The 23,314-nt window shown below is 39.6% G+C and overlaps 1 protein-coding gene across 3 annotated transcripts in view; it reads right to left on the minus strand.

The window, feature by feature from the left end:
- Positions 1 to 261: 261 nt before the first annotated feature.
- The window catches only part of LOC106091151 (uncharacterized), a 613,012-nt gene continuing 589,959 nt past the window's right edge, over positions 262 to 23,314 (minus strand). For 2 of the 3 annotated variants that reach the window (XM_059361085.1, XM_059361084.1), the window contains 9 exons: positions 11,034 to 11,225; positions 10,555 to 10,961; positions 10,261 to 10,479; positions 8,133 to 8,466; positions 7,567 to 7,833; positions 7,161 to 7,344; positions 1,618 to 1,824; positions 889 to 1,090; positions 262 to 812 (listed from right to left, as the gene is read on the minus strand). In XM_059361085.1, the coding sequence (XP_059217068.1) occupies positions 707 to 812; positions 889 to 1,090; positions 1,618 to 1,824; positions 7,161 to 7,344; positions 7,567 to 7,833; positions 8,133 to 8,466; positions 10,261 to 10,479; positions 10,555 to 10,961; positions 11,034 to 11,225 (2,118 nt within the window). In that variant the 3' untranslated portion in view covers positions 262 to 706. The remainder of the gene's footprint in view (positions 813 to 888; positions 1,091 to 1,617; positions 1,825 to 7,160; positions 7,345 to 7,566; positions 7,834 to 8,132; positions 8,467 to 10,260; positions 10,480 to 10,554; positions 10,962 to 11,033; positions 11,226 to 23,314) is intronic. The other variant, XM_059361086.1, reaches the window with a different exon arrangement.

Below are 23,314 nucleotides of genomic sequence, written 5' to 3' on the forward strand. Positions count from 1 at the left end.
AGATTTCCATTGATTTCTTGCTTACATTTGCTTTGGTTAAATGTTTTTTGTTTGTTTTTTTTTTTTTTTTGGTTTTTTTTTGTTTTCATTTGTGGTATTTCTAATTAAAACCTTTTGAAGGAGTAAGTTTTGGTTCTTAACTATTCACAAAATTAATATGTATGAAATTTTACGTAGAAAATATGTGAGTTTTAACAAAGTGTTTGATCTACCGCTTATACTGCAGAGAGCCTTCATCAGTTCATCTCTATCGTCGTCGTCGTCGTCTCACTTGAGTTCTTAATCGAGTGGAAAATTAAAATATCCATTTTAACAGTTGCCTTAAAAACAAGTGACCAAGGGAGAGAGAGAGATAGAGAGTGGTCTCTGCAGCTCTCTCCCATTACCTCTCTTTCTTAATTCGTATGCTCTTGTAGTAATGTCTCTGTAGTTAGTTTTTTCAATTATTATATTAAGTTAGTATGTTTGTTTGTTTGTTTGTATGTATGTGTGTGTGTGTGTGTGTATTTATATATGTTAGTATATAGTCATAGTTGTTGCTTGTTTGTTGTTTTTTTTTTGTTTTTTTGTTAGCATTTTAACAAACAGTCTACTGCAAATAGGGACACAATTCTGTGCAATATTTTCTCCAGGTGGCTGTTGTAGAATGTGGTCAGACTGTAGTGACCCTATCTATTTCCACATATCGCACAGAATTGTCGCTTTGTCAGCAAATCACCTCCTTTTCATCCAACACAGCGGTGTCCATGGAACTAAGGGACTTAAGACGAGTTTGCAGCACTGAAGAGCCTCTAAATTTTCTTTTGATTTTTCTGTAAAAAAAAATTCATTAAAATATAATAAAAAAAATTCGAATCCTTTTTCAACGTCATCAACTTCATCACTTACTTGTAGGCAAATGCTGCAAATGCACAACAGAAGAGCACTATGATCAGACACAGGGTGGCCAATATCTCTGTGGGTAACTTCATTATGGCCGAACATTGCAGGAAGGTTTCATCATCACCTGAAGGGCAATGTTGTATGCCGTCACACCAGACACTTGCATTCACGCAGGCATTCAGCTCGGTACATTTGAATTGACAGTCTTCTGCAGCGCATGCCGAAAAAAAGAAAGTCAAGGACAAAGACGTTATAAATTGCTTAAAAACAAAACACACACACAACACAACCTTATGAGCGGCAAGGAAATTTTGAACTAAAAACACAGTGTGGAAAATTGTTAAAGATATGAAAGAAAAAAATTAAGAAATTTTCTATTAAAAACAACTGCCGTAACCACTAAAGTTGGTCATTCGATTTCTTTGCCAATATGTGAAATAATTTGGGTTCCTCTATAAAATCAAGTGATTCCAATGAATTGGCGAATGAATCGAGTGCCACAATTTTAGTGGCTTTGTCTAAAAATTTTCTTAAAATTATCTGTTAAACTCCAAAAGCTATCGTATTTTGGCAAAACTTGTTGATTTTGAATAATTTGCTGCTTTAGAAATCAATCTTAATCAAATATTCTATGAAAATCCAGTTTTTATTAAATCCAAGACACTGTGCGGTTTAGTTTTTGCCATCCATGTAAAATTTATCATAGCACATACAAACACACACAAGTGCACTTACCTGCAATACTTAATGTTGGCCCAGGTATCAATTCCATCCAATTAAAAGAGAAATCACCATTTTCTGGTCTTAGGAACTCTACACTGATGGCTTTGGAACGATTAGCAATGGCAAAATTGGGACGCTCATTCCAGCCAGCACTGAATATCTCCACAAATTCATAGGCCTTGGAGTCCGGCGATAGAGGGCATGCTGTGATGGTCAAACCTAAACCGAACAACAACAAAATCAATGTCATTATTAAAGTGATGAATAATGGGATGATATCAAGTAAATTGTATAGAAACTATGTGTTTTCAAGTTAAACTTTACTTTTTTTTACAAGGACTTAAGTTCATATTTTTTCTCATATCTAAACATATCATTGAGCAGCAAATTGTGGATGGGGGTATACTAATCTATTCATTCCCCTTGTAACATCTCGAAATATTCGTCAAAGACCCCATAAATCAAATATATTCTTGATCGTCTCGATGATCTGAGTCGATCTAGCCATGTCCATTCGTCCGTCTGTCGAAATAACGATAGCGGTCGACCACCTAGAGCTGGCCGCTTGATATTTTGCACAAGCAACTGTGCAAAATATCAAGCGCAGAGGTTGGCATGACCGCCTATGACGCTGAACGCCTGGGTTCGAATCCTGCCGAGACCCTCAGAAAAAATTTTCAGCGGTGGTTTTCCCCTCCTCATGCTGGCAACATTTGTGAGGTACTATGCCATGTAAAACTTCTCTCCAAAGAGGTGTTGCACTGCGGCACGCCGTCCGGACTCGGATATAAAAAGGAGGCCCCCTATCATTGAGCTTAAAACTTGAATCGGACTGCATTCATTGATATGTGAGAAGTTTTGCCCTGTTCCTTAGTGGAATGTTCATGGGCAAAATTTTGCAAAATTTACTTAATATTGATGTTGGTCATTGGGGATTGCAAATGGGCCACATCGGTCCATATTTTTTTATACCCACCACCGAAAGATGGGGGTATATTAATTTTGTCATTTGGTTTGCAACACATCGAAATATCCGTTTTCGACCCTATAAAGTATATATATTCTTGATCACCGTAAAAATCTAAGACGATCTAGCCATGTCCGTCCGTCTGTCTGTCTGCTTGTTGAAATCAGGCTACAGCCTTTAAAAATAGAAATATTAAGCTGACATTTTCACAGATTCTTTTCTTTGTCCATAAGCAGGTTAAGTTCGAAGATGGGCTATATCGGACTATATCAAGATATAGCCCCCATATAGACCGATCCGCCGATTTAGGGTCTTAGGCCTATAAAAGCCACATTTATTATCCAATTTTGCTGAAATTTGGGACAGTGAGTTGTTTTAGGGCCTGTGACATCCTCCTTCAATTTGGTCAAGATCGGTCCAAATTTGGATATAGCCCCCATATAGACTGATCCGCCGATTTAGGGTCTTAGGCCCATAAAAACCACAAATATTATACGATTTTGCTGAAATTTGGGACAGTGAATTGTCTTAGGCCCTTCGACATCTATTTGCAATTTGGCCCATATCGGTTCAGATTTGGATATCGCTGTCATATAGACCGATCTCTCCGTTTAAGGTTTTGAGCCCATAAAAGACTCATTTATTGTCCGATGTCGTCGAAATTTGGGACAATGAGTTAAGTTAAGCCCCTCGACATACTTCTGCAATATGGCACAGATCGGTCCAGATTTGGATATAGCTGCCATATAGAGCGATCTCTCGATTTAAGGTTTTGAGCTCATAAAAGGCGCATTTATTGTCCGATGTCGCCGAAATTTGGGACAATGAGTTAAGTTAAGCCCCTCGACATACTTTTGCAATATGGCACACATCGGTCCAGATTTGGATGTAGCTGCCATATAGATCGATCTCTCGATTTAAGGTTTTGGGCCATAAAAGGCGCATTTATTGTCCGATGTCGCCGAAATTTGGGGCAATGAGTTAAGTTAAGCCCCTCGACATACTTCTGCAATATGACTCAGATCGGTCCAGATTTGGATGTAGCTGCCATAAGACCGATCTCTCGATTTAAGGTTTTGGAACCATCGCCAAAATTTGGGACAGTGAGTTAAGGTAAGCCCCTCGACATCCTTCTACAATTTGGCTCAGATCGGTCCAGATTTGGATATAGCTGCCATATAGACCGATCTCTCCATTTAAGGTTTTGAGCCCATAAAAGGCGCATTTGTTGTCCGATGTCGCCGAATTTTGGGACAATGAGCTATATAAACCCCATCGATATACTTCTGCAATATGGGTCAGGTCGGTCCAGATTTGGATATAGCTGCCATATACACCGATCTCTCGATTTAAGGTTTTGAGCCCATAAAAGGCGCATTAATTGTCCGATGTCGCCGAAATTTGGGACGATGAGTAGTGTTAGGGCCTTCGTTATCCCACTTAAATTTGGCTCAGATCGGTCCAGATTTGGATATAGCTGCCATATGGACTAATCTCTCGATTTAAGGCTTTGGGCCCATAAAAAGCACATTGTCCTGTGCCACCGAAATTCGGGACAGTGAGTTAAGTTAAGCCCCTCGACATACTTCTGCAATATCGCACAGATCGGTCCAGATTTGGATATAGCTGACATATAGACCGATCTCTCGATTTAAGGTTTTGAGCCCATAAAACGTGCATGTTGTCGGAGGGAAAAGGATGTAGTGCTTATTGAGATTTGTCTTAAATCTTTGGATGTCAAAGTGGTTGGTAAAAACATTAGCCGGAAGTCGATTCCTCATACGAACGGTTCGGGCGAAATACGAATTCTCTCTATAATGCATTGTGCAGATCTCTGGCCAATCAATTACAAACGGGTGTGAGTTTTTGGAATGTCTAGTATCCCTGACAAACATCCTTACATCAGGAATAAGAAGACAAATATCAGACGAACAATCCCATGGCAGCCGGTTGTACGCACCGGATTGACCCGATGGAGTTCTTCATCGGCAAGGGCTGTCGTCTCAGTGTTTAACACACTGCTACAACAACAACAACAACAACCGATAGAACAGCGCCAAACAATCCACATTGCGACGAAGTTCAAGGGGGCCAATAGAGTTGAATACCCTACTGTCCCCAATCAACGTCATCGCTCTCCTCTGTATACGATTCAGTAGCTCCAGCCCATACATGTGAGTTGTACTCCATTTTCGGCCTTATGAAAGTCATTCTTACACCGTTTAAGGAACCCTAAACACTTGAATGCTTCTTTCGGCACTTCAAATACACGGACATCACATTGTATTTTCGTGCCCAGAACATCAAGAGCTTCTGATTGCTCTACATCTATCCCGTTAATCGATAGAGATGATCGTAATGGGTCAGCAAATTGTTTGTGCGACAATAAACAGCTCTGAGTCTTCCGTGCATTAAATATCTACTCGATTCATTCGACCCCACTCAGAAATGGCCAGCAAAACCTGGCAAAGTGTATCATCCATAACCCGCCTCTTGTCCTCAATCTCTCAAAGATTCGGCCTATAGTCGAATGAGTACGAATGACAGAGATTACTGTCATTCGCAAATGAGTAGATCGGATTCGGATTCTGACTCAAGAGATCGATGATGAAAATAAGAGAAAGAGAAGAAGAAAGAACAAAGCCCTGGGGTACACCTTCGGTCAATTTATGCACATTGGATGAGAACCCATCTTTAACGACCCGTAAAGAGCGATCTCTGAGAAAGCTCGTAATAAATCGAATGAAGCCATTACCTACACCAAATGCGACAAGCTTTGAGAGTAGTGCACCGTGTCAGACCCTATCAAATGCCTTGGAGATATCCAGAGCCACAACCTTACTCTCACCAAACTGGTGGATTGAGCGACTCTAACGTTCCGATAGAAGTAACATGAGGTCGCCCCTAGAGCGATTTCTGCGGAACCCATACTGTTGGTCGCTAAGAAGGCCATTAGACTCTAAATACCTTACAAGATGGTGATTAACCATGTTCTTCATAACCTTGGAGAAAGTGGAGCATATCGCAATTGACCGATTATTCGTAGGGTTTTTTGCCTCACCCTTCTTGAGTATTTGCTGAACGTTCGCAACCTTTCAACGCGCCGGGAAGACTCCCGCACGGTAGGCAAAGTTTAAACGTTTGCGTAATGGACGAGCGAGCGTCGAAGAACACTTGCGCAAGACAAGTGTTGATATGCCATCTGGGCCCGGGGATTTATTTTCGTCTAGATTCTCAAGAACCCTTTTAACTCCACGAGTTCGAAAAAATATCTGGGGCATGACGCCAGATACATTTTCGATTGAGAGGAGTGGTTGATTGCTATCCAGCAGGGAAGAGTTCCCTGCAAATATATCAGCCAACAGGTTAGCCTTACCAACCGGGTCAGTGAACATTTGATCGTCCTTAACAGTAGTTGGAATAGATTAAGAACTACCCTTTGCCCTTTTCACGAACAACCAAAAGCTCTTACCGCCTCGTGTTCCTAAAGAAATTTTTCGCGCCTAAGCACATTGCCACACGAAACTCTTGCCTGCTTGCGCAGCAGTTCAGTTTTGGCATTTTTATCCAAGCGCCAGTTCCTAAGTGGCATCCCTTTAGATCTGACAGCATCTCTGCATGTCTGGTTATACCAACTTTTATCGTCTGATTTAGCCGTTGTAGTCTTAACTGGAATAAATGTCCTCATTCGATTTAAAATTATCTTCTCAATCATTTCAGCAGTGGCATTTATATCGTCATCAAGATTACATAGTTGGCTGAAATTTTGCACGTAGTGTTCTGTTATGACTGCCAACAACTGTGCGAAGTACGGTCCAAATCGGTCTATAACCTAATATAGCTCCCATATAAACTAATCTCCCGATTTGACTCCTTGAGCCTCTACAAGCAGCAATTTCTGTCCGATTTGGCTGAAATTTTGCACGTAGTGTTCTGTTATGACTTCCAAAAACTGTGCGAAGTACGGTCCAAATCGGTCAATAATCTAACATAGCTCCCATATAAACTGATCTCCCGATTTGACTCCCTGAGCCCTTACAAGCCCCAATTTTTGTCCAATTTGGCTGAAATCTTGCGTGTGGTACTCTGTTATGACTTCCAACAACTGTGCGAAGTACGGTTAAAATCGGTTTATAACCTGATATAGCTCCCATATAAACCGATCTCCCGATTTGACTTACCGATTTGACCCTGGAAGCCACAATTTTTTGATCGATGTGGCTGATGTTTTGCATGTGAATACGCTCGAAATCAGTCTATAACCTTATATAGCTCCCATGTAAACTGGTCTGCTTGTCATCCTTGTTTGGTTCCTTGAAGCTTTAATTTTTGCTGGTTTGACAGAAGTTCTACAAGCTAACCTCAATCCCATGGCAGTCGCTTGTGCTTAGCGGAGTTTTTCATCGCCAAGGGCTGCCGCCTCCGTATACAACACACTGCTACAACAACAACCGGACCTAACATAGCCTAGCCCCTAGTTTGTCAGTGGCAGTTCTTTTCACATTGTAAAGCGATGCTAAATTGGCCATCGCTATTGCCATCCATGTATGAATCAACAAAAACATGTTTACTTCTTCATGGCACTTACCTTCAGATGTTGTTAGCACAGCTCGGGCATTTGTTTCGCAGCGATATGAGCTGGTCACAGCAATGCTGGTGTTCGCAGCCTTTCTGGGATTATATTTGCGCAAGAAGATGGCTTTAAGGCGAACGTAAAGGAACTTGTTGCCATTCGATGGTTCAATAAGCCAAGGACGTGTACGACACTCCATCTGGGGAAATACAAAATAATGAAAAACACCAAGTTGCAATCAATCAGTGTGTGTGTGGCAGGATTAAAACATTCAAAAGTGAAAACAATGATGATATTGCTTTCATTTCCAGGAAATCAAGGCCATTGATGCAATTTTATCAATTGTTTTGTTGTGTTTTCGCAAAACGAAAGAAATCCGCTTTTTAATATTCAGCCTCATTGTCTGCCTCATCATACTCACATCTCCAAATGTCATATCGATGGTTCCACTGGGACCAAATTTGCGCCGCCCATCCTTACAATTGGTGGGTCCTTTAACAAACTCGAACATCCCCTCGAAATTTAAAGCATCCGGATCATCTAAAGTGGTCATGTTGTATGCGGTAAAGTGTACCTCCACATCGCGGCTGGTGGATGTGTACTCGACGGGCAAGTGAGATGTGTTCGACGAATTGCAAAGACAGCCGCGCGGCAATAAAATTGTGTCATGATACGGTCGTTCGAATATCTGCAAAGTGAACAGCGAATGAACATCAACGATTACAAGGATAATGAAGGCAATAAAAAACAAGTGAATCATAATGCATGCAAGCACAGTACGTACGGCTCTTGCGGAAGGGGTTTTCATTTTTCCAATTCTATGATACAATGGCCACCAACCCGACACGCTTTCTCGTACTCCAAGCAACATCATCGACACACTTTATTTGCAAAGCTTTACAAGGACTTTGCATAATACCGTATGGCGAGTACGAGCTATAAGGGAGTGCTCCCCAAACCCATACAAAAACCCACATTAATATGTACCTCTACTTTGACGCTGGTATCTCCATAACAGAATGACCTATTTATGTCCTCGTCCACACGTGACATGCAATGGCGATTCATTGTGGTCACTTTGCGTAATTTGATGCGCACCCTTTCGCCCCGCATTCCTTCGAATTTGTAAATGCACTTGAGGTTTCGAGTGCCACCGCGACCAAAGAGGAATATGTTGGGTACACTGCGAAAAATGGCCGGGTCCTTGCGGTCCATCATGCTGCTGACGAATTTGCGATTGCAATCAAGCTCACCGCCGCCCATGGGTATGCCATCCTGGTGTAGATCAATGAATTCGTATTTCAACTTGAATTCCAGGGGCCTGCAAAGAGATTGTAAGCATAAATTATAAAATTTTCTTAGGTTAGGTTAGGTTAGGTTGAAATGAGGGTGCGGTAGTTAATCCGCCACTATTAACAAACACCTAAGCCAGTAATCGGCTTGTTGTGCGCTCTAAATACTAAAAAAGGTAACCTCGAATAAGAAAATCTAAGGAATTCCGTGCTATTTACAAAATTCTTAATTGTTTTCCATGCCACACACCTAGGTTGATTCGTGTCTCGTATTGTGTTCCCACCTAAGTGCCGGTGTCTGTTAGACGCGAAAGCCGGACAACGACAAAGAAAATGCTCCAACGTCTCATCACCTACCCCGCATGCCCTACACATTCTATTGCTTGCCGCATCGATTTTACATATGTGAGCTCATAGTCCTAAGTGTCCCGTTATGACACCAAATGTTTTGCTGACCTCCTTCTTACTTCCTTTCTTGATCTCTTCGCTGTTCCACAGCGAAACGGTCGGTGCATTCGTCGCCCACGCCCTTAACTCAGACTGCGTCGACCCAAAAGGCTTCGGGTTAACTTGGGTTAACTCGGGTTAAATCGTCTGCCCTTTCATTCCCAGTTACCCCGTTATGGCCCGGCACCCAAACGATGCGGATTTTCCCATCCTCAGAGAAGGCGTTAATCTCCTTCTTACGCTGTAAGACCTTACCGCCCTGGTTGTTATTGCCTTATGGCAATTTTACTGTTCGTAAAGATGTTCACACTCAACGTCCGTTAGCACCACACCACCTCATGCATTCCGTGATCGCCCGGATCTCCGTCTGGACGACCGTATTATGGTCAGGCAGTCTAAAACATGTCTCAGTCTCTGGGTTCTCAATGTAGTCCCCAGGCTCACTCTGTCCTCTAGTTTTAATCCATCTGTGTAATATGACCTTCCAGATGGCAATACCAGGGTTCTCTTAATCCAAGACTGTGGCGCTGGCAGCATTGCCTCGCACTCAACCTCAAGGTTTATCTCAGGTATCCGATCGGAAACCTCTCCCCTTCCTTCCAGGTTTCCTATCGTCGCCTCGATTATACCGCGATGGTAAGAGCTGCTCCCATCCCCAATCCATTCTCCCATCGTCTTAAGGCTCATAGCCACAGTGGCTGCTTCACACTTAATCTGTATGTCAATGGGTATCCAGTCTCCAGTGTCCTAGTGGGCGTGGTCCTCATCGCTTCGCCTATGCCAAGACAACATGTTCTCTGAACCTGTTGTATGGTCCTTATGTTGCACTTTGCTCAATAGCAGTCCACCAAACTACTGAGTAAATAAGTAAGTATTGGTCTAATCATGTTCCTGTAGAGCCAGTGGACTATCCTCGGATTCAGGCCCCATTTCGAGCCTGCGGGCACATCTACAGTACGCTCATGAATGTGACACTTCCTATTCAGATTCCTGTCCAAGATCACACCTAAGTATTTGACCTTGTCGAATCTCTAAATCTAAATTGCCCATCTTCGTCTTCCTTGTGAACGGTTATATTTGTTCTCTGGGTTAACATTGAGACCTCTAGGTCTAGCCTGGTCATATTTCATATGCAAGACCCTTTCGGTCCTTCTGCATAACTGGTTCGGATCTTTATCCCTTTATCCCTATGGGTGACGCCATAGGTCATTTATGGGGTCACCCATAGCAGTGGCTGTAAAATGCCCCCCTGTGGCATGCCTTGTGCCAGTTTCTCCCTTATATTTATGCCATGGGACACACAATTTATCCAACTGTTCCTTAGCATATGATTTATCCAGTCTCTAAGGACTGGGTGTATTCCCATAAATATTTACCTCAAAACTGTTGATTCGGTGTTCTTGAGCTCAAGCGTTATGGAATCACCACTGGACACATAACTCTCCGAAACCGTACAGGGCCTGGCATAGGTTTCATTGATATTTGCTCGATCACATGTTCGGGGTACGGTGCCGCGGCAATAGCGTGCTATAACATTGGTGGTATTCTGGGCATACTGTTGCAGGGAGGGATGCACCAAATTTGTTTCCGTTATGCTAGAAATTAACAAACAAAAAAAAAATACAATTTTTAATGAAATCAATGGTGGATTAATAGAGCCTTTGGCATACCAATTCAAGTCCTTGCACACGGGAGGCTCTCTCATGGCGCCATCCCATATACGCAACATACCGCTACAATCCTCTTGGGTCTGCAACACACCAATGGCACCCACCGATGTTTCATCCATTTGACCAAACTCTGGGTCCAAATTGAATTTTAGCATTGAAATCCACACCTTGAAGCGTGAGGGGGGCGAATGCAGGCCCTGGGCATTGGTGCGTCTGGAAAGGCTCAAATGATCAAAGGTCTTGAAAATGCCCACACCTTGCAGATGATAAAGGCAGGTGGTGTTGGGGGCCAAAGAATGTTTGGGATTTTCTAAAACACCACGCCCAGCACCTCTTATCCAAAATTCACAGGGTTTTTTGTTTTTCGAATAGGTGGGTGATTGTATATCCACAAAGATGACCTCAACCTAAGGACGAACCGAGAAGAAAACATTTCACATTTTCCTTGAAGAAAATCGTAAACTTCCTCTTAAGCTTACCTCCAATTGAAATCCATATAATGGCAAAACTTGTGATGAACTACCCGTAAATGTGCCATAGGGTGAGGTGGTAAACTCCACTAATAACTCGGGACCACTGGAGACTGCCTGCGGTACAGCCTGGCCACCGCCACAAAATTTCAACATAATTGGATCACGCGTTGTGTAGCCATCATAGACGGTCACGTAGTCCTGTAATCATGAAAATGTACATAAACGTGGAATGAAGTGTTTATTCATATAGCCTAGCTGTGTCAGAAGGGTGGGGGGTGAAAAAAACACCCACCCACCCTCCATCTTCTTTTATAACAAGAAATATGTGTGAGAGTTGAAAAAAAAAAAAAGAAATAGTAGATGAAACACTAACTCCAACGGAGGTGACACATTTAAGTGCATTGTACGGAAGTGATGGACCAACGAACCAACCAACCAACCAACCAACCGACCTGTGGCGGTATGGTGGTTCACACTCATATGTAAAGTGAATACGTGCCCTAGTGGCAGTGTGACGACTGAGGAAAGTGGTATAAGATAGAAAAGGGATAAGTAGAAAAAAGTGACAATCATTTTGCATTATTAAGATGGGATTTAGTTCTTGCACAAGTTACTGCATTTGCCAACATTCACCAAAGGATCGACCCCTTTTTAACTTCCCCACTTCCCTCTTCAGGCCATATGATGTATAACCCTTTTTTTTGGAATATTTTTTTCCCCAACTTCAGTTAATGCTGACTTATGTGGATTTAGAATGGCTTTCTTTCTTCATTTGCGGTGAAACGTGACATTTTCGGACCATAGGGAAAAAGAAACAAAGATTTTTCGAAGATTGTTAAAGACCCAGAAAACGATAGTTTATGTGGTCGGTAGATTATGCAGTGACACATCATTGGCAAACACAGTGAACAGGTGTTGCGGTAAAAGAGATTTCTTTCGGTATCATTGATGACCCCTTAAATGTATTTCAAATGTTTATGTGATACGCTGATGATATGTGAGCTGTTTTTTTAGGGCATTGAGCATTTATTTAAATTTGTTGTCTCAATAGAAACGAGTAAAAAGACATTAAGTTCAGCCGAACTTTGGATACCCACCACCGTGGATATAATTTTCATTCGTCATATATTTCCACCACCATATCCATTGTTATATCCAAATTTGGGCTAGACTGGATCATATTTGATTCAGGTGCCGAGAACTCTTATACAAGTCACAGATTCACAGAAATCGGGCAATAAATCCGATTGTTATGGCATTAAGACCCTAAATTGGAAGATAGCTCGATATGGCAGCCATATCTCAATATGGCCGATCTCGACCATATTCGGGACGGATAGCAGGAGGCTTTAAACAACTCACTGTTTCAAATTTCGGCGAAATCGTGTAATATGCAGCTATATCTAAATTTAGCCCGATGAGCACCCTTATTCACGTAGGACGTTGCACAGTGGGAGAGAATCGAAAAAAATGAAGTAAAAAATATGCCATTTGAGAATGGATGGAGATAACTATTTGCAATTTGAAATGGTTAAAGCCACGGTGTTATCGGGCAATCATGGAAATCGGACAATAAATCCGATTTTTATAGCATTATGACCTTAAATTGGAAGGTCGGTCTATATGTCAGCCATATCTCAATATGACCGATCTGGACCATATTCGGTACGGATAATAGGAAGCTTTAAACAACTCACTGTTTCAAATTTCGGCGAAATCGTGTAATATGCAGCTATATCTAAATTTAGCCCGATGAGCACCCTTATTCACGTAGGACGTTGCACAGTGGGAGAGAATCGAAAAAAATGAAGTAAAAAATATGCCATTTGAGAATGGATGGAGATAACTATTTGCAATTTGAAATGGTTAAAGCCACGGTGTTATCGGGCAATCATGGAAATCGGACAATAAATCCGATTTTTATAGCATTATGACCTTAAATTGGAAGGTCGGTCTATATGTCAGCCATATCTCAATATGACCGATCTGGACCATATTCGGTACGGATAATAGGAAGCTTTAAACAACTCACTGTTTCAAATTTCAGCGAAATCGTGTAATATGCAGCTATATCTAAATATAGTCCGATGAGCACCCCATTCACGTAGGACGTTGCACAGTGGGATAAAATCGAAAAAAAAAATTAAGTAAAAATATGCCATTTGAGAATGAATGGAGATAACTATTTGCAATTTGAAATGGTTAAAGCCACGGTGTTATCGGGCAATCATGGAAATCGGACAATAAATCCGATTTTTATAGCATTATGACCTTAAATTGGAAGGTCGGTCTATATGTCAGCCATATCTCAATTAGAACTTATAAAAGTAATAACTAATACAATAAATTCAAATTTGGATGAGAAGCTAAAAACACTGTCGACAAAAGCAGACATAGCGGAGGTCAAAATGGAAATAGGAGCAATAAATTCAGAATTAAATCACTTAAGATTGGAAAACCAGCAGTTAAAAACTGAGTTAATTAAAGTAAAACGAGAATGTGAAGAAACCAAAAAAGACATGATTTGGATGCAAGAGCAAATAAGAAGCAACAAAGTTTTAATTAGGGGTTTAAATGCGTCCAACGAACCGGCAGCGGAAATTAATAATTTATTCACAAATAAGTTGCAAATTAGCCCTGTGATAAAATATGCTCGCAAAATATTTGAAAGAAATGGGAAAATGAACGTGGTAGTTGAGTTCAACAGCCACCAGGGGGTAGATGATGTGTTCCGAAACGTCAGAAAATTGATTGGCTCGAACATATACATAGAACGCGATCTTATACCAACAAAGCGACAAATTAAGAAAGCTTCACTACTTCTAAAATATAAAATAATGGCAATTAGCAAACAACATCGAATCATTGTGCAGGAGAACAAACTTAAAATTAAAGATACCTGGTTTCATTGGGATAGAGAACATAAATTAATGGCCGGAAAAAACGATGCAAAACATGAACTTTTAAAGCTATATGGAGATTGCATGGAACAGTTTGATACTGACTATGAAACTCTGCTAACCGAATTGAATTCAAAAAACTAATGAAAGTAAATAATATATCATCACAAAAACTTTCAATAATAGCATATAATGTAAACGGAATAGAAAATAAGTACATGTATCCATCTTTTTTCAACTATGTTTGCAAACACGATGTCATTGCACTAACAGAAACACATATAACAGAAAATAAAGTTCAAAATATAAAAAAGTACTTCCCAGGGTTTGAGTTGCATTTTGTACCTGCCACCAGAGATTTTAATTTTGGGCGAGCTATTGGTGGCCAAATTATTGGAATAAATAAAACCGTTGCACATATGGGTGTTAAATATAAAAAATTTAATCATGGAAGTACAGAATATTATGAATTCTACACCCAGAAAGAAAAAATTTTTAATATTATCCCTCAGTACTGGAGACCTGCGCAGTGGACAAATGCATATACCAATATCCTCAAATTATTTGAAGAAACAGATCTTATAAGACCGATTCTTATTGGAGATCTTAACGCCAGGATAGGAGAGTTAACACAAGATGTAAATGAAATTTATGATCAATTATTTACGGCAGGAACTGAAATACGAAAATCGAACGACAAAAAGGTGGATAGAAAAGGCAAACAACTCGTCGAATTATGCACAAATAATAATTTATTAATTTTAAATGGGAGAACATGTGGCGATGAAGAAGGATCTCTTACTTTCATTAATTCTATTGGTAAATCTGTAAATGACATTTGTGCAGTGTCTCAAGAAATTCTAAGTCTTGTAAATGAGTTCATTGTAGAAGACAAAACATGGTCGGATCACTTGCCAATAAAACTAAACATCTCAATACAGACTTACAATAAAGTAAATAAAAATCTTAATTTATTACCAAAACTCTCATGGAAAAATAGCAACATAAACCGATATCATAAAAATCTTCAAACAAATTTGCATAAAGCTCTAAACGAAGATAATGAACCAACATTAGATGACCTTGGTAATGTTATAAAAGAGTCAGCCAAGATGAAGATGAGTAGAAATGTTGAGTTTACACCAAAACAACCGTGGTACAATTTGAAGTGTCATACAGCAAGAGAAAAAATGTTTAAATTGCTAAAAATGTTTAAAACAACAGACACTTCAGATGCAAAACTAAAATACTTAAACTCGCTAAAACAATATAAAGATAATTGCAGATCAAGTAAACAGAGTTATAATGAAAAACTGATGTACACTGTAAATAATGTAACGAATTCCAAGGAATGGTGGAAGGCAGTTAAAGAAATTAGAAATCATAAATTCCAAATAAGTAGCGTGTTATCAGCAGATAATTTCAAAATACACTTTGAAAATTTATTGAACCCATCACACAGTTCGTTAGAAATGAGTTATGCGCCCAACTGGAACACCGATGCTATACTAGATAGAGAAATAAGCATGGATGAGCTCAAATATGTTTTGAAAAACTTAAAGATGAACAAAGCTCCGGGAGAGGATCGTATCCCATATGAGCATATCGTATATGCCTCAGATGATTTCCATAAACAAATATTGAAAAGATATAACACAATCTTTGATACTGGAATAATTGATAATACTTTTATAAGAACGGTAATATTTCCAATTCACAAAAAAGGTGACTTGTACCAACCAACAAATTATCGAGGAATTGCGTTTATGAATTGTTTAGCGAAAATAATGATGGGTATTCTAAATGAACGACTTTGCAAGTGGGTGGAATACCACCAAATTTTAACAGAATACCAGGCTGGATTCAGAAAAGGCTACTCGACGGTAGATAACATATATAATCTGGCATCCATTGTAAGCCTAAAATTAAAAGAAAAGAAGAAGATATATGCATTTTTCGTAGATTTTAAGGCGGCATTTGATAATGTTTTCAGAAAGTCTCTACTATATAAACTTTCACAGATGGGCGTATCAAACAAATTTATAACATTAGTTCAAAGTATATACAACAACACACAATACGCAGTCTGGACGGGAGAAGAATTATCAGATTATTTTGAAACTAATTCAGGAGTTAAGCAGGGATGTCTACTATCACCGATACTTTTCTCACTGTACATTAATGATTTGCATGAATATCTTGAAGGAGGAATTTATATTCAACATCTAAACATAAGACTTCTGTTATACGCGGACGATATAGTAATACTTGCCGATGATATATCAACAATGCAGAGCATGATTTCCAAATTAGAAATGTACTGCAATACCTGGAACCTTAAAGTAAACATGGACAAATCAGAAATGTTGATATTTAGAAATGGAGGACGTCAGAGCCACAACGAAAAATGGACATACGGAGGGCAGCCGATAAAAGTAGTAAATGAGTATAAGTACTTAGGAGTAACATTTACGCCGAAACTAAAATTTACAAAACATATAGAAAAGCGAACAGATGAGTCAAAAACAGCTATAAATGCAACGTGGGATTGCTTACTTCGAAAGAGAGAAATAAAGATAGGAAAGAAGTGGGACGTATATCAAGCTGTCGTTCGATCAATTCAGACATATGCGGCTCAGGTATGGGGCTTTTCTCACTTTGAGGAAGTTGATAATTTGCAACGCTACTTTCTGAAGAAAATACTTAAAATACCAAATTTCACCCCGAATTACGCGTTGATGCTGGAGACATCTGTCGAAAATTGCCATTTATACACAATAAATCTTCATCTACATTACATTTACCAAATAATGTACAAGTACCATGAAAATCGATTGCCAAAAATACTAACAAAATTGCTGTTGCAGGAAGAAGTATTCTGGGTAACGGAGGTCAAAGCACTAGCGGAAAATTTGAACGTCCAATGGCCAAATACTTCCCAGGAACATGAATGGAAAATTTTTAATTCACATATTGTTTATAATAAAAAAATACAATTAATAAATGAAAATCTGAGGAAAAAATCACAAAGCATGTCAAGAATATATAAATTCTTAGATCACACTAGAGGAGAATTTTACTTTACTGATTCTTTTTCCAGCGAGGAAATATCTTGGATATTTAAGGCGCGATGCGGATTAGTCCATTTGAATGCAACGAATTTTTACGCGGAGAATGAAATGAAAAATTGTTCCCTTTGTAATCTGAATGAAGAGGAAACTATACGCCATTTCTTGGGAGTTTGTCCAGTTATGAGAGAGTTCAGAATACGAATCTTTCAAACACCAATATTAACTGAAGAAGATACAATGAACATTTTAAACGGCAGTAATGTAAACCACTGGAGAAAACTTGTCACATATTTAAAATCTGGTTCAAAGTACAGAGAATTCTTAATAAATGAATATAATTTTACGAGAACATGATATTAACTTCTATTTTACGACTGACGGTTTTTTCAAAACCATTGTCAAAGTAACTTGCTTGTTTCTTGTTTGCAAAATTAATTAATTTCAAATGAACTGTAAATATTTATATATATAAACCAAACATTATTAATTTTGTATGAAATTATGGATTAAAATGATAATTGCAAAATAAAGAAACGAATAATAATAATATAAAAAATATCTCAATATGACCGATCTGGACCATATTCGGTACGGATAATAGGAAGCTTTAAACAACTCACTGTTTCAAATTTCAGCGAAATCGTGTAATATGCAGCTATATCTAAATATAGTCCGATGAGCACCCCATTCACGTAGGACGTTGCAAAGTGGGAGAAAATCGAAAAAAAAAATTAAGTAAAAATATGCCATTTGAGAATGAATGGAGATAACTATTTGAAATGGTTAAAGCCGCGGTGTTATCGGGAAATCATAGAAATCGGGCAATAAATCCGATTTTGGAAGGTCGGTCTATATGTCAGCCATATCTCAATATGACCGATCTGGACCATATTCGCTACGGATAATAGGAAGCTTTAAACAACTCACTGTTTCAAATTTCAGCGAAATCGTGTAATATGCAGCTATATCTAGCCCGATGAGCACCCTTATTCACGTAGGACGTTGCACAGTGGGATAAAATCGAAAAAAATGAAGTAAAAAATATGCCATTTGAGAATGGATGGAGATAAGTTTGAAATGGTTAAAGCTGAAGTGCTATCGAGATGATGGATCCGCACTAGATGGTCCGTGCGCCTCTTGTCAGGTCCCTACAGTTAGTCACCTCGGCATTTCGAAAAATTGTTTGGACTGCCAAATCTTCATTTGTTGTTTGATTTTCAAAATTCTTTCTTTGCTGGTTAGTGCTCAAAAAACCTTACAAAAAAGTCCGCTTGCGGTTTACAATATCTCCCCGAGTTTTAATATTTATTTGTAGAAATTTTGGCCGAGATTGGCTTCGTCTTTTGCAATTTATGAAGACACTTGTGGTTAGATTTTCGTTTTTATGCATGATTTGGATATGTAACAAAATTTACAATGACTTTGCCGCAAAAAGTATTCACATCTGACTATTCACTTAAAAGTTATGCTGTTTGGAATTCAAACAAGTAAAAAGGCGTTAAGTTCGAACTTTGGATACCCACCATCTCGGGCATATATGTAAACCACCATTCGTCATAAACCGGTGAAAAATGCATAATTTATGCCTCCATAGCAGCTTTATCGAAACATGATCCGATTTGGACCAAATTGAGATATTCAGAGTTCTAAGAAGTACAGGATATTGAGAGGTCTAAGAAGTACAATTCATTGTTCAATTTTGTACAACAAAATATTGGCCTTTTTGGCAGGCCGGTAACTCTTTGCAAATATAGGCCGATCTGAACCATATACGACACGGATGTAGAAAAGCCTAACATAAGTCACTGTGTCAAATTTAAGCGAAATTGGATTATAAATGTGCCTTTTATGGGGCCAAGAACTTAAATCGGGAGATCGGTGTATATGACAGCTATATCCAAATCTGGATTGATCTAGACGAAATTGAAGAAGAACGTCGAAGGGCTTAACACAACTCACTGTCCCAAATTTTGGCCAAATCGCATAATAAATGCGCCTTTTATGGCCCCAAGACCTTAAATGGAGAGATCGGTCTATATGGCAGCTATATCCAAATCTTGACCGATCTAATCCAAATTAAAGAAGAATGTCTAAGGCCCTTACAAAACTCACTGTCCCAAATTTCAGCAAGTTCGGATAAAAAATGCGCCTTTTATGGTCCCAAGACTTTAAATCGAGAGATCGGTTTATATGGCAGCTATATCCCAATCTGGACCGATCTGAACCAAATTGAAAAAGAATGTCGAGGGGCCTAACACAACTCACTGTCCCAAATTTTGGCCAAATCGCCTAATAAATGCGACTTTTATGGTCCCAAGACTTTAAATCGAGGGATCGGTCTATATGGCAGCTATATCCCAATCTGGACCGATCTGAACCAAATTGAAAAAGAATGTCGATGAGCCTAACACAACCCACTGTCACAAATTTTGGCCAAATCGCATAATAAATGCGCTTTTTATGGCCCCTTAAACCTTAAATCGAGAGATCGGTCTATATGGCAGTTATATCCAAATCTTGACCGATCTGAGCCAAATTGAAAAGGAATGTCGAAGGGCCTAACACAACTCACTGTCCCAAATTTTGGCCAAATCGCATAATAAATGCGCCTTTTATGGCCCCAAGACCTTAAATCGGGAGATCGGTCTATATGGCAGCTATATCCAAATCTGGATCGATCTGAGCCAAATTGAAGAAGAATGTGGAAGGCCTTAACACAACTCACTGTCTTAAATTTCGGCGATATCGGACAATAAATGCGCCTTTTATAGGCCCAAAACCTTAAATCGAGATATAGGTCTATATGGCAGCTATATCCAAATCTGAACCGATCTGGGCCAAATTGTCGAAGAGGCTAACACAACCCGCTGACCCAATTTTTAGCAAAATCGGACAATAAATGCGCCTTTTATGGGTCCAAGACCTCAAATCGAGCGATCGGTCTATATGGCAGCTATATCCAAATCTGGATCGATCTGAGCCAAATTGAAGAAGAATGTGGAAGGCCCTAACACAACTCACTGTCTTAAATTTCGGCGACATCGGACAATAAATGCGCCTTTTATAGGCCCAAAACCTTAAATCGAGATATAGGTCTATATAGCAGCTATATCCAAATCTGAACCGATCTGGGCCAAATTATCGAAGAGGCTAACACAACCCGCTGACCCAATTTTTAGCAAAATCGGACAATAAATGCGCCTTTTATGGGTCCAAGACCTCAAATCGAGCGATCGGTCTATATGGCAGCTATATCCAAATCTTGACCAATCTGGGTCAAACTGAAGAAAGATGTCGACTGGCCTTAACACAACTCACTGTCCCAAATTTCAACAAAATCGGACAATAAATGAGCCTTTTATGGGTCCAAGACCTTAAATCGAGAGATCGGGGCATATGGATATGAGCCAAATTGAAAAGGAATGTCGAAGGGCCTAACACAACTCACTGTCCCAAATTTTGGCCAAATCGCATAATAAATGCGCCTTTTATGGCCCCAAGACCTTAAATCGAGAGATCGGTCTATATGGCAGATCTGTGCTATATTGGAGAAAGATATCGAGGAACCCAACATAACTCCTTGTCCCAAATTTCGGTGACATCGGACAATAAATGCGGACGCAAAACCCTAAATCGAGAGATCGGTCTATATGGCAGCTATATCCAAATCTGGACCGATCTGAACCAAATTGAAGAAGGATGTCGACTGACCTTACACAACTAACTGTCCCAAATTTCAGCAAAATCGGATAATAAAGGTGTCTTTTATGGGCCTAAGACCCTAAGTCGGCGGATCGGTCTATATGGGGGCAATATCAAGGTATAGTCCGATATAGCCCATCTTCGAACTTAACCTGCTTGTGGACAAAAAAAAGAATCGGTGCAAAGTTTCAGCATAATATCTCTATTTTCAAAGACTGTAGCGTCATTTCAACAGACAGGCGGACGGACATGGATAGATCGTCTTAGATTTTTACGCTGATCAAGAATATATATACTTTATAGGGTCGGAAATGGATTTTTCGATGTCTTGCAAACGGAATGACAAAATGAATACACCCCCATCTTTCGGTGATGGGTATAATAGGCTACTTTTTATACCCTCCACTATAGGCTAGGGGGTATACTAATTTCGTCATTCTGTTTGTAACTACTCGAAATATTCGTCTGAGACCCCATAAAGTATATATATTGTTGATCGTCGTGACATTTTATGTCGATCTACCCATGTCCGTCCGTCTATCCGCCCGTCTATCCATCCGTCCGTCTGTCTGTCGAAAGCACGCTAACTTCCGAAGGAGTAAAGCTAGCCGCTTGAAATTTTGCACGAATACTTCTTATTAGTGTAGGTCGGTTGGTATTGTAAATGGGCCATATCGGTCCATGTTTTGATATAGATATGGCAGCTATCTTGGATCTTGACTTCTTGAGCCTCTAGAGTGCGCAATTCTTATCCGATTTGAATGAAATTTTGCACCTCGTGTTTTGTTATGATATCCAACAACTGTGCCAAGTATGGATCAAATCGGTTCATAACCTGATATAGCTGTCATATAAACCGATCTTGGGTCTTGACTTCTTGAGCCTCTAGAGGGCGTAATTCTTATCCGATTTGAATGAGTTTTTGCACGAAATATTTTGTTTTGATATCCAACAACTGTGCCAAGTAGGGTTGAAATCGGTCCATAACCTGGTATAGCTGTCATATAAACCGATCTTGGGTCTTGACTTCTTGAGCCTCTAGAGGGAGCAATTCTTATCCGATTTAAATGAGTTTTTGCGCGAAATATTTTGTTATGATATCCAACAACTGTGCCAAGTAGGGTTCAATTCGGTTCATAACCTGATATAGCTGTCATATAAACAGATCTGGGGACTTGACTTCTTGAACTTCTAGAGGGCGCAATTCCTATCCGATTTGGCTGAAATTTTGCATGACGTATTTTATTCATCTTTTCAACAACTGTGTAAAATAAGGTTAAAATCGGTTCATAACCTGATATAGCTGCCATATAAACCGATCTGGGATCTTGACTTCTTGAGCCTCTAGAGGTCGCAATTATTATTCGATTTGCCTGAAATTTTGTACGACGGATCCTCTCATGACCATCAACATACGTGTTTATTATGGTCTGAATCGGTCTATAGCCCGATAAAGCTCCCATATGAATCGATCTCTCTATTTTACTTCTTGAGTCCCCAAGGGGCGCAATTGTTATTCGAATTGGCTGACATTTTACACAGGTCTCCAACATATAATTTAATTGTGGTCCAAATCGGGCCATATCTTGATATCGCTTTAATAGCAGAGCAAATCTTTTGTTATATCCTTTTTTGCCCAAGAAGAGATGCCGGGAAAAGAACTCGACAAATGCGATCCATGGTGGAGAGTGTATAAGATTCGGCCCGGTCGAACTTAGCACGCTTTTACTTGTTTTAATTAAAAAATTGGAAAACCTTGCCAGTTATCAAATTCCAAAGCTGGATTCCCCATTTGGGCTTAAGTTTTTATACCCAGCACCCTAGGATGGGTATGTACTAACCTAGTCATTCCGAATATACGTCTAACACCCCATAAAGTACATATATTATTGATCGTCTCGACGTTCTGATGCGATCTAGCCATGACCGTCCGTCTGTCGAAATCGCGATAGCGGCCGAACATGCAACGCTAGCTGCTTGAAATTATGCACAGATATTTCTTATTGATGTAGGTCATTGGGGATTGCAAATGGGCCATATCGGTTCAGATTTGAATATAGCTCCCATATAAACCGATTTCCCGATTTGAATTCTTGAGCCCCCGAAAGCTGCAGTTTTTGTTCGATTTGGCTGTAATTTCGCACATAGGGTTATGTTATGACTTTCAATAACTGTGCCAAGTACGGTCCAAATCGGTTAAGAACCTGATATAGCTCTCATATAACCCAATCTCTCCACTTGACTTCTTGAGCCCTTACAAGCCGCGACTTTTATCCGATTTGACTGACATTTTGCACATAGTGTTCTGTTATGACTCTCAACAACTGCGCTAAGTACGATTCAAGCCGGTCTATAACCAGATATAACTCCCATATTTTAGCAGAATTCTTGGTGGTGGTTTCCCAAGTTTCGGCCCGGCCGGACTTAGCACGCTTTTATTTGTTTTATTTTATGTTTTTTACTTAATTTTTATTTGCTCTCATTCCTACCTTGACAGTACCCACTACTCCCCCAATGCCATACGTTTCGTTAGACCCCAAGTCATAGACATAAATTGTCAAAAGCTTCAATATCAAATGATTAGCATGTATAAAATATTTCCTTTCATAAATCG

This window comes from Stomoxys calcitrans, chromosome 1 (genome assembly GCF_963082655.1).
Source record: "Stomoxys calcitrans chromosome 1, idStoCalc2.1, whole genome shotgun sequence".
NCBI lineage: Eukaryota > Metazoa > Arthropoda > Insecta > Diptera > Muscidae > Stomoxys > Stomoxys calcitrans.